Source organism: Alosa alosa, chromosome 18 (genome assembly GCF_017589495.1).
Source record: "Alosa alosa isolate M-15738 ecotype Scorff River chromosome 18, AALO_Geno_1.1, whole genome shotgun sequence".
NCBI lineage: Eukaryota > Metazoa > Chordata > Actinopteri > Clupeiformes > Clupeidae > Alosa > Alosa alosa.
In genome coordinates, this window is record NC_063206.1 from 7668339 (window position 1) to 7681091 (window position 12753).

Below are 12753 nucleotides of genomic sequence, written 5' to 3' on the forward strand. Positions count from 1 at the left end.
AACACTGTAACGTTTGTTTTATTTTTGTTTCGATTGCTTTTCTGAATGTTGCAAATTATGAACACGCAAAGTCCTTTTGCAGTGTTTTTGCTGTTTCGTGTTCCATGGGGACTAGTACTAGTTATTCCTGTCATTTTCGGGTATAAATGGTACTGTTCTTTGAATCTGGAACCAATGGATTCACATCCTGTGTATCTGAATGTACAGACTTTGTAAATATCCTTCATCTACGAGTCCTACTGTCACCTAACCAGTTTTCTGTGTGTAAATGCTTCAAATCTGTCTGTAGAGGGGACTCTGGGCAGATGGGTACAGTATGTTCTGGATTTTGAAGAACAATAAAAAAAACAAAATAGCTACTGGAGTTGATGTATATTTTTCTAAATGTTTTAAATTCATAATAATAGCATTGTGAATTACATTACACACACAAGTCTGCTGATGCCCTTTAAGGTTATTTGTAAACCAACTAGGCTATTGAGGTTTTTTTTTTTTTTTTTTTTTTTGTCCATAGAATCAATTCACAGTGGCACTTTTGGACTGGGTTTAGAAGGTCATAGTCCTTAAAGTGGTTCCGACAAGTGAAAGACACACATGCCAGTCATGCTCTTCCTTTTACCAAACATAGCAAACACACCAAGGCTGTAAACAATTTCACACTTGACATACCTGTAAAAATGTGCCTGCTCATATGTAAGTATTTGATCTGTATTTCTCAGCATCTTTGTTTTTAAATAGCCTGATATTTGACACTTCTGTGAGCGATTGACTATTTCCAATGATATCTTGCATTGGGTTGTATTGTCATTTTCCTATGTTGCAGCATGTGGCATTTGAGACTGAGCAAACTTTGTGTCCATCAACAATTTGACACTTTTTTTTTTTTTTTTCAATTTAAGCAACAATAGAATCAGAGCGAGTGGGAGATGGATTGCAGATGAAGTTGTTTGCTAGATTCACGCAGACGGTTACCAAGTGTTGCTGTAGGCTAGTTTGGGCAGTGAAGAGACCATGGGATAAGGGCGTTTAAGGATTTTCCATTGCCACAAGTGAATACAACTAAAGCATCACTTCCGCTTTAACTTTCTTGAAAGACACTTGCGTACTACAGAGCGGCAGTTGTAGTTAGCAGTTATGAAGTCTCCGGATTTTTGAACAAATCGAACCATGGATGGCTCTTCAAGCACTTGAAGTAAGTATTAAAGCGTTGTCATCCTCCAGCAAGCAGCAAGCCTTTGTTTTGTCATTGTACTTTTTACCGTTTCTTTTTGTCTAGTGGGATATATTCAATGACTTCGTCCTCATGTGGCTACTCTAAAATATACTACTTGGATGTGTGATTTCAAAGTAAGCTGCTTTCCATGTTACCTGTGGTCTTACACATCAATTCAATATATATATATATATATTTATATATATATATATTTTACAGTGAAAAACAGTAGTCCGCAGATGACTACAATATCATTGTTGAAATGGGCTACCCTATGCGAAGCCATCATTGGCAATGATGCGTCCCTTATCTCAATTTCGAGAACCGTTTGCTCAATAAGCTATAATTTGTCGTGTATCTTTGCTATCAGGACTACCTAGCCTACTTACAATATAATATTTTAAGAGGCGTAGGTAGGCTACGGACTGGTGTACGCATAGATATATAGGGGGTACGTCTGTGCACGTGTGATGATAATGTTATTGACTCGCTCCGTATTTAGTTTATTTGACGTTTTCCTCCTTAAAGCATAAGGACATTTACAAACATGATTTGTGTCAGGTCAATATACTGTTCGCAACATTTTCCATTTCCCACAAACACGATAATGATACATTTGGACTTTTTGATAAGAATAAGAACGCATTGGCTAAACCTCTTCAGTGCTGTAGCCAGGGTTCGAAAAGTACTGAGGTCCAGTGCCTTGAAAGGGGTCGTTTGGTAGTGGATTACATACACTATAGGCCTGAAAAACACATCAAACATCATGTAGCCCTATGTGCCAAGAGTAATTTTAAACTTGAAGTTTACTCTGGGTGAGCAAAAAGACTACTCCACTATAACCATCCCTTCAGTGTGTGTGCGTGTGTGTGTGCGCGCGCGTTGTATCCAGAAATTAATCTATTTTTGTTTTAAACGGTTTGAATGCATGCTCTGTGCAGCTTGTTTTCTGGGGAAGTGTTACATTAGTGTTAAGATAGTATGTGTCAAACTGCAAATCTGGTCCGAAAGATAGCTTCTACCGGCCCCTTGGTTGATTTGTAGGCCTAATGAGATATAGGCCGCATATCAATTTTGCGTTTCGTTTTTTCAGTTTGCTTCTTAAGAATAGGCCTACTCAACATTTACTGTCTACGCTTGCTCAGCTAATGTTTGCTTTTAGGACTGCAGTTGCATAGCCTACATTAACGTCGATCGAATCAGTTTGCGCTGCTGTGGGTCAGCCAACCATCCATCTTACCACAAGAGAACCAACTGAGCTATTCCATGCAAATTTTTCCCCATTCAATGAGATAATAACACCACGTCTAGGCTCTGCACTGCTGCATGCAAACCGTCTATATCCGTATACCGTCTCACGGGCACATACACACACACACAGCAGACAATGATACTGGTAACACAATTTCCCTCACGGGATCCAAAGAGTATATTACATTTAAACTGAATTAACAATGCACTTGACACAGACATTTTCAACTGCTGTTGTTTTTGTTATGCTGAATATGTAGTTTAAAATCTTAATTTTAGCTCTTAAAAAATGACAAGAAGAAAATGAAATGAAAATAGACATAGCTGGCTATGGGCCTAAGCCTCTTTCAACAAATGTGCATGTGCAGTGTAGGATTTGTTTGTTGTCAGCATCTGGAATTATGTATTCATAATACATTTGTTTTATTCTTATTTGGTTATGGTTATGGTTATGGGATTTGGCAGACACTTTTGTCCAAAGCGACATACAAATAATAACAATACAATAGTTCAATTTAACAGTGAACAGTTTAACATGTTGTTAAGACTACATTAAGGAGAATAGCAATGATAAACAATAATGCCAATTCAATCAATAGCCTAATGAAAATAAAGGAGAATAGCAATAATAAAACAAATACTAACACTAATACTATTTAGTGCATCTAATGTGAAAGCAGGAGACATTGTAATTCTCTAAACTACTTCACCCCCATTAGGAAGTAGAATTAGGCTATGTAAAGTGGGGGATGGGATGCAGTAGTTTATTTCCTCTCCCTCAGTTAGTAGGTGCTTCTGACTTCAGCATGGAGCAGTTAGGCATGGACCACACAACATTCACTTGAAATTTCAGTTGGGGTGATGCCCCTTCCTAGTAAAAACAAAATGGACAAAAAAGAACAACATAAGTTTATGGATGAGTGGTAAAAAAAATGTCTGTCAGCCTTTGCCTTATCATTAAGAAACTAAGTAGACCACCCTATTTATTTTTTTCCCTGTGCCTAACAACTGTTTTTTGCAGTGCACAATCTGCCATCCTATTACTATTTAGTTGAACTCAGACTTTGAACTAGGCCACAGGCACAGTGACTGGAGCCAACACTCCCCTGCGTGTTAACATGTAACTCTTTGAGACCTCCATTCTTATCGTATGGACAGACAAGATGTCCCCCCCCACCACCACCACCACCACCATCAACAGTGGTCAGCTGGCATCACGGTGGCACAAGGGTGGAGTGAACGTGCCAGTGTGAATGCGAGTGGCCAGAGGGCCGGTCACATGCGTGTGGCGTGCTATGGTGTCGTGGTGTCCAGAGGCAGGACCATCACCAGGAGAGGACACAAACATTGCACGGTCACGTTTAAGCAGATAATCAGAGTTGTTGTGCACGCCGCTCCCCACGAGTGCACTGTGGTGGAGAGGGGGGTGGGGGAGAATCCCCCTCTTTGTCAGGGCGGCACATTGCTGATCTGTGCAAGGGTCCCTGCAAACAACAAGCCTTTTCTTCCCCTGGATCGTCATCTAATGGTCTCCCGGCTGGAGTCGGCCTTTGTTTTGGCTCACACTGTCATCAGTATCATTGTAGCAATTAAGATGCTAATTACAGTTTTTTTCTGATTGCTTCAGCACATTTTTTGTAACTATGGCTTTTTTTGCAAAACTCACACAAATGGCAAAACCTCTCACCCAATTAGCAAAACATTGTAGTTCTCTTGCAAAAGCAAACACACCTTGCTTAACTCTTCACACCTTCGTAAAAATGGTGTTTTCATATCAAACAGTAAACACAAGCCATCACAATAATAAGCACACAATGTGCCAACTACACACTAATGGTAGAAAGAAAAAAACACACCTGGCTTTTGCTTTCTCTGTGCACAAGGCTATGTTAGTTTGAGGTAATACTTTTGTCATAGTTCTGTAAACATACAGGGATCCAAACATCAAGTATTAGTGTTTATTTAGACACATCAAACTCTCTGGGTCCGGCCACAAAATTTCATCTAAATCACATGCAATGTTCTCTAGTCCAAGGCACTGGGGAAAATATCTTCTGGAATGCCGTATCCAGGCCTGACATGACAATATCCCCACATGTAGACTGATTTTTTTTGCCTGTAAAAGGGCTATTTCTTTCTCTTCTTACCCTTCCTCTTCCCCCTCCCCATCCTCCTCTTGCTCCTCCTTGTCCTCTTCCTCTAACTTCACCTCCTTGTCCTTGTCATTCTCTCCCTCTCACTTCTTCACCTCCGCATCCTCTTCCTCCTACTTCTTCACCTCCATGTCCTATTCTTCAGCCTCCTCTAATTCTTACCTTTCTCACTCTTCCTGCTCACTCTATTGTACCCATTGTACATTACCTGTGGCTTAGTGCTTAGGCTGATTGCAAAGTGAACTAATTATCTAAAACCGTTTTCACATGAGAAAGTGTGCCAGAGAGTTGGCAAAATAGTGAAAATAATAGCCATACATGTGTATATATTTGCTAGGAGTGTGTTGATCATTTGGAAATTGAGTGTAAAGCATGAGTTGTGTTTACAGTTCTGCAAAAAGAGTGCTGTGTAGTGAATTGTGCCTACAGTTGTGCAAAGTGTGTGTTACAAAATTGCAAACTGAGTGCAAAGCAGTGTTTGTGCTTTTAGTTTTGCGAACTCAGTGAGTGGTTTTGCTATAAGTATTAGTTTTAGAAACTGTGCTATAAGAATCACAGTTGTGTTTAAGCATTCAGAAAAAACTGTAAGATGCAGGCTGGTAAGCCTGCTAAGCAAAGAGTTCTCTTTTGAAGAGACAGCAGCACATTTGTGGATCTCTGACTGGCTATGCATATTTAAAGTGTAATTCAGGGTCTTATTCACCATGACAAAGAGTTGAACACCCCAAAGCAGCCACAAGGCTAACAGTGCAAATGCTAATGGCATTGAGCCAAACTTATCCAAACCACCATTTTTTAACCACTAATAATGCTCAAAATAGCAACACACTTCTGCAGTAGTATGAAATGGGTACCTACATAAAATGAAGCATCAAGAACTTAGCAAGTTTACTAGGAGTTTCGATCAACGTAATGTAGCTCTTGAGGGGGTATTTGACTCGTTGTCTTGGTGAAAAAGACCCGGTGTTCAAATTACTCCAGAATTATACACTTTAAGTGTAAAGTCATCACTCCACTTAAGTCAATTTACAAGACCAGACTTTGCTAATTTCTTTATTTCTTTTCTTGACACTATTACAAAAAGAACATATCTGGAGAAACTTCCGTTTAAGTTAACATTTTACATACATTTATTCATCTCATTCATTCATTCAATTCAAAACTAAGGACCATTCAAGGACCTCTCTTGAAAAAGAACATACCGGTAATCACGTAGAATGCTCATGCAGTGGGATGGTGGCCTGCCCGAGCTAATCAGAGTGACCGTGCACACAGGAAGCTGGAGTCCACGTTGTTTTGTTTAAAACACTGCAGTTGTCCCTCAAACTAACACTTCACAGGGGCCCCGGAGGAAGATGGGATGATTCCAAGGGCCCTGCACTAACAAGGCAAAGCATATTGCCACCAACATTATGACAGGGGGTATTATATTCTTTCAGTGGGCCCAAAAATTCAAGCGGCACCCCAATGCTACTAATCAAATGATCCATTTTGTCTTTTTCAGGGGTCTTCCTCATCAGAGTCCTCACCATCAGAGTCCTCACCAAAGTCCTTCACTGTCAGTGCATGGGGAGTGAATGACAAATGGTCCCCGGAAGACCTGGGATTGTAGTATCAGCATGCTTCCATGTAGTGTGGGGCAGGAGAAGGTGGTCTGGGGGGTATTAGAAGGTGGTGTGGGGCAGTAGAACGTGGTCTGGGCCAGCAAATAGTGGTGTGGGGGGGGGTAAAAGAAGGTGGTGTGACCACTTCCTGGATTGCTGAAGAGATTTTAGCCAAGAGGACAGAGAGAAGACCATGAAGCGCCCCACTGCTGCCGCCCCTGACGGGGGGTGGGGCTGGATGATCGTCGCCAGCTGTTTCCTCACCACCATCTGTACTCGGGCTGTAACAAGGTGGGCAGTGAACACATAGCCTAACAGCTCCCTCCATAAAGGGGCAGATTGTGCGTTCCATTTGTACATGCTGACGGCTTGTGACAACTTGTAACATGTGAAATGACGTAACTTCCTAGTCGTAAGAGCTCGCCGTGAACTGGGGGTCCTTTGACTTCTACGAGTTCGCTCCTCGTGAGACGAGTTTAGGGGGGCGTTTTTTCGGACAACTTACTACTCAGACGGGTACATTAGACAAATGTGCGCTCACGCCTTCTTTCAGTGCTACCCGAGAAACTCAACACTGTGTTCTGTTTGAAGGACAGGCTGCCCCCACTTCCTTTCCCATTAAGAGCCAGGGCTGTGGGAGGAGACTGAATGTTCTACAATATACTTAAAGAACAGAGAGCTAGTGAATCATGAGGAGATATTTGCTGAATGTTACATAAACTGTTACATGTTAGAAATGGCTTGCCCTACCTTTGACCTTGAGTTGCTCCAGGGACCTTGTCCTTTGATTTTTGTTCACTGTGTGTCCCTCTGGATAACAGCTAAATGACAAATAATGCAATGTACTGTCTGTTGACCAAATACAGATACTCTAAAGTATGTCCTTCCATAACAATCTGCCCAATTTGCCCATTACTCTGATCCTTTTTGGTAGGAAGTGCACTCAGGCTCAGAGACCCTTTTAACAAACTGGTTAAATATTTTTTTTTTCCTCACAACATCAAGAGTTTCTACTTTTAATCATGACTTCAGGTATTTGTAGTGACTTGTTGTGCTTGGACTATTGACATTCTCACTCTGGCATGGACTTCATACATTAGAGGCATTAGAGAAAGGGAATTAAAATTCCTTTCTTCACATGCATTTTGGTCACGTTATAAACCTACGTGTAAAATTGATTGACCTAAAAGTCCTCTGTTACGTAATAAATTCCTAACTTAACATAGCGTGGCAAGACACATTTTAAGTTATTGTTGTGTGACCAAGCCAGTTTAAACACAGCATATAGGGTTTTAACTTTATGTTGAAATTTCAGATACAGATGGAATACTGTAGACTTGAATAGCATGACGTGGGATAGAATAGAATAGAGTAGAACTAAATGAATACATTTAAAATGTAAATGTAACATTTCTTGAGTGTGTCCCTTATGTTTACATGTGGTTTCAGGTGCATCTCCATTTTCTTTGTGGAGTTCCAGCTACAGTTCTCTCGAGACTACTCAGGAACTGCTTGGATCCACTCCATCGTTGACAGCATGACCATGCTCTGTGGTAAGTGCAGGGATGGATTACTGCACGGGCCTACCGAATTTAGTATTAGCCATCCCCAAAATGCACCAAAATACAGGAAATCACATCAAACAAATTAAAAAAATTCTGGGGGAGGACCCCCAAACCCTCCCTCCCACATATACAACAATTAGTGCTGCGCCCTTAATACATCTGGGCCCAGGGGCCCGAAAGTTCATAATCCGCCCATGGGTAAGTGTGGCTCAATATCGGTTATTAATTCCTCTTTTTGCCAGGGTTGTTACACGAGTAGAGTTTAGTGTCAGTAGTGAAGATCACACACCAGTGGTGCTTGAGTCCTGAAAGGCACTTATTGTCATCTTTCTTCCTCTCTAAATTATGATTGTTTTCTGTTGTTGTTCTGACTGTTGCAGCTCCGTTGGGTAGTTTCATTGGGAACCGTCTGTCTCACCGAGCAGCAGTGATGTTGGGGGGGATGCTGTCCTTTACGGGCCTGGTGCTAAGCTCCTTCGCCACCAGTCTAGAGTTCCTCTATCTCAGTCTGGGCATTGTCACAGGTTTGTAAGCATGAAAACCATGTGAAAAACATGAGATTTTTTTTCATGATGGGGGTTGTTGTGTATGCCGCCATGCCAGTCTGTAGTGTATAGATATTCTGTCTGACACAGGTAATGATTCTTACCGTTACTGTCATAACATGTTTTTGGATCCATGATTAAATGTAGATTTTTACAATACAATACACTTTTTTGGGTTCATATCTAAACATTGAGTTCTACAATGCACTACAAAATGCATAAATATACATATACAAACTGCATGTCTGCATAGCGATGTGATACTGTTTCATATGTATTTATCGATCTGAGGCTAAGTTTCTGTTCTTTTAAAGGCATGGGATTTGCTCTGAGCTACACCCCAGCCGTGGCCATGGTGGGCATGTACTTCAGTAAGAGGAAAGCTCTGGCGTATGGGCTTGCCATGTCCGGTAGCGGCATCGGCACTTTTGTGCTGGCCCCCGTTGTCCAGCTGCTGATTGAGCACTACTCGTGGAGGGGAGCGCTGCTCATTCTGGGCGGCCTGGTCTCTCACCTGTGCGTCTGTGCTGCCCTCCTGAAGCCGGTGGAGGAGCAGGAACTGGGGGCAGATGAGCTGGAGAAGGGGTGCGTGGTGAGCTTACCTGACGCTAAACAAGGCGATGCTAAGCTTACACACGTCAAGCTGCCGGACTTAAAGCTTGCGGATGGAAAACCCGTGGGTGAGATTTTGAAGGAGTTTAAACAAGCAGGTGACGTGCCAGGTTATACAAAACGACCTGATTGGAGATCAGCAGAGGGCACCCACCTGACAATGGAAAAGTCTGACATCATGTGCTTTTTGCCAAAGCATTTGGAAACTAATCAAGAAAAAACTGCATGTGTAAATGAACAACTTTCAGACACAAAGCCAGTGACCCAAAATCCACCAAACACAGACGTTGAACAGACAGAAAGCATGCATGTGATAAAGGAAAAATCGGACAATATGTGCTCTTCACCAATGCAATTGGAAACAAATCAAGAAAACACTGCAGAAGCAAATACCCAACCAACAGTCACAAAGCTAGAAACTCAAGATCCACCAAACACAGAGAGTGTACAAGCAGAGAGCATACATGTGATGAAAAATGAAAAATGGGACAATGTATGCCTTTCCCCAAAGCATTCTGAAACAAATCAAGTTGAAGAAGAAAACACCAGACATGCAAATACAGAGCCACTGACCCAATATCCACCAGGTACAGAGGTCAAACTTTCAAAACCAGTGGACCCAACCCCACTGGACTCAACACTAACAGCACTAAAGCCTGCCGATGCTAAGCTATGTGATTTAGAGTTACACTGCGCTAAGCTAGTGGAGGCCAAACTGCGGGAGAAGAACTGGTCCTCTCCGGGCGCTCCTGTCACAACTGGATGGAGCAGCTGGTGTCGAGTTGTAGCGGGGTGCCGCTTCTGCTTACCCCCCACAGAGGAGTACGGCTTCCTGCTGATGACAGACTTCCTGTTGCTGTCAATGTCTTTCCTGTTCCTGGCATACGGCTGCAGCGTGCCCTTCGTTTACCTGGTTCCTTATGCCCTCAGTGTCGGGGTGAGCCACCAGCAGGCGGCGCTGTTGATCTCTGTGATGGGTGTCATCAGCATCATGGGAAACATCACCTTTGGGTGGATCACTGACTGGAGGTGAGTGAGTGAGTGAGATTTCTTTGGATTCAGGCCAGAGAATGAGGCACTAGAGCACCATCAACTGAATAGACAATAGTGATTTCCACAGTGAAACAACATTATTTAAAGGATAATTCCGGTATTTAGCACTTTGAGTCCCTTTTCTGGTTTGTTTTGGATGAACTGAGTGGTGGACACCGAAATTATGACGATGGGTCCTGTTTTGACTTTTCTGACTCATTTTGAATCGCCTTTGACTACTTCAGAGTGGCTGCCTGTAAGCATGCACAAACATGTCCTTAAAACAACCCTTAACATTCTTTTTCAAAACTGTGCAACTCACCGAGTGGTTAGTGGTGTTCGTTGATGTTCCAAAACAAGTAGCATAGCGAAATACAGTTTGTGTCGTGTTTTATTTGGCATTTTGTAAAATCCCATTGATTTCTATTGGAAGACTCATTGCACGTTGATATTACTGCGCCACCAGAAACGGAAACGGGGGCTATTGACATTTGGTTGTAGTCTTTCCACGAGACCTTCTTTTACTGTCTATGCTTTAGGCTCAAATATTGAGCGGAACTTTATACACGGTTGTGAGGTATCTGAAAAAATAGTTCCACAATAGCAAATAACACGGCTGGAAATCATACATTGTGCCGATATATTTGTTTTTAATAATCAACGAACACCACTAACCACTCGGTTAATGTATGGTCAGGGAACACACCTTAGCAATACCTCCATGGACCACTAGTGGGCCACCAACCCCTGCTATAGTCAGTTAGCATGAGCTATTTTTGCTGCCATTTGTGGCACCTTTGTGTTGGCCCTGACGTTCCAGCTGCTGATAGGGCACTACTCATAGAGGGGCACAAGTGTGGCCATTCAGTGGAGGGTTAGTTGCTGAAGCTCAGGTGATTGGCTCTTCTTAGTTTTGGTGCCAAAACTGATGTGATACGTCAATGGTCATTGTAGTATGGTGTGGACTGAAGTAGCTGGCATTGCATTATCTATTGAAACAGGGTTCATCTGTTATTCTCTCCAGGAGCATATGGAGCAAAGACCATATTAACTGATGATAAACTGTGTTTATTTCTATTATTCAGTGTTGTGATCACCAAACACTACAATAACAGTATCAATAACATCAATACCACCCCCCCTCACCTCACACCCACACCATCAAACTATGGACCCTTACATCAGCACAATTTACTGTGTGTGTGCGTGTGTGGGTGTGTCTGTGTGTGCGCCATAGACTATATATAGAACTATATATACAGTCTATGGTGTACGCACACAATAATGCTAATACTGCCACTACTACTAATAATAAATAAATACAATTGAATTGAATTCATGTAAGCCTGTGTGCACTCTGTGCAGTTGTCTGCGGCCATACCGGATGGTGAGCTACATGTTGGCGGTGGGGCTGGAGGGCTTCAGCTGCTTCCTGGTGCCGCTGCTGCAGAGCTTCCCCCTGCTGGTGCCCTTCGCGCTGCTCTACGGCTACTTCGACGGCGCCTACGTGGCCCTCATCCCCGTGGTGACGTCGGACATCGTGGGGTCCTCCTACCTGTCATCCGCTTTGGGCGTGGTCTACTTCCTACATGCCATTCCGTACCTCATCAGTCCACCAATCGGAGGTTAGCGTCTCGAGCAATGCGTCACCTCAAAACCCATGTGCACGTCTATTCTACATCAGCATGTTCTGTCTGTAACAACTACCTTGCATGTCTTTCTGAACATTTTGAAAAATGTTCTAAACCACACAAAATTAGTCGCAGTAAAAGTCAAATAAACGTATTTGCTCTCTCTCTCTCTTTTCTCTCTCTTGCTTTTTATTAATTCACTCTTCTCCTGCCTCTACACAGGTTGGTTAGTGGACCGAACGGGTTCTTACATGACCACGTTCCTGCTGAGCGGGTTCTCCATAATGTGCAGCTCTGTGGTTCTGGGTTTTATGTGTCTGCTCCGGCACTGCTGCAGGGGTCACTCTGGTTCCAGCGGAGATGGATCCAGCCAACCTGATCTCATGAAGCCAGCTTTACACCAAGATCCCAGATCCCAACATCCTCTGAAGGCACACCATGCTCTTCTTTCTTCATATTGTACAGCAGAGATGCTTCAGTAATACTGTATAATCACCTTTTGTGAAATGCAGTGAAATGCAAAACATGATGTCTCTAGACTAGAGCCAATGTGCTCTAGGTCTAAATGCAGACTTTTTCTGAAAAATGCTGAAAAATGATTTTAAAGCATTGCATGTTACAGCATGTGACTTCCATGAAACAAACTTGACGAGCTGGGGGTCATCCCTGCCTGGACACTTTCTGCCCTGTGCTTCTGAGAAACATACAAAACCCAGTTGGATAGTGAAGTTTTGTATAATTACAGTACCAAAGACCAGAGACTTATAGTATATACAACATCAGCCAGAAACCGTTTCTATATGAATATTATGCATATCGGTAATAGACACGGCATCTACTTTGAGTAGATACTCAGAACAGTAGAATTAGTTATTTTTTTATTTATTTTATACCTCAGGTTCATGTGTTTATTTCACTTTTTTTTCTAACAAATAATCAATAGTTAAAGCAGGAGAAAGGCAATAGTCCCTATGGAGGTCATTGGTATCTGACTTTGTTGAAAGGCATCGTTAATAGTGAAGCAAGCAGTCATGTCCAGTTTACTGAAAATAAATCTGGATACCTGGATAGTGAATCACTTGTGTAATTTGATTGAGTTGTGATGTGAAATTAAAAGATACATTACCCTATGCAGATCACAGCTGGA

The 12753-nt window shown here is 42.3% G+C and overlaps 1 protein-coding gene across 1 annotated transcript; it reads left to right on the forward strand.

Annotated features, from left to right (window-relative positions):
- The first annotated feature begins 945 nt into the window (after positions 1–945).
- On the forward strand, positions 946–12753 carry slc16a12a (solute carrier family 16 member 12a). The gene is made up of 7 exons (XM_048269828.1): positions 946–1192; positions 6122–6512; positions 7671–7774; positions 8167–8310; positions 8646–9972; positions 11341–11600; positions 11829–12753. Exons 2-7 carry the CDS (start codon positions 6415–6417, stop codon positions 12086–12088), a joined length of 2193 nt encoding a protein of 730 aa, XP_048125785.1. The 5' UTR covers positions 946–1192; positions 6122–6414; the 3' UTR covers positions 12089–12753.

Coding starts and splice junctions, on each gene's coding strand:
- slc16a12a (XM_048269828.1), top strand. CDS start 6,415: ATGAAGCGCCCCACTGCTGCCGCCCCTGACGGGGGGTGGGGCTGGATG. Junction 6,513..7,670: donor TGTACTCGGGCTGTAACAAG/GTGGGCAGTGAA, acceptor ATGTGGTTTCAG/GTGCATCTCCATTTTCTTTG. Junction 7,775..8,166: donor CAGCATGACCATGCTCTGTG/GTAAGTGCAGGG, acceptor TGACTGTTGCAG/CTCCGTTGGGTAGTTTCATT.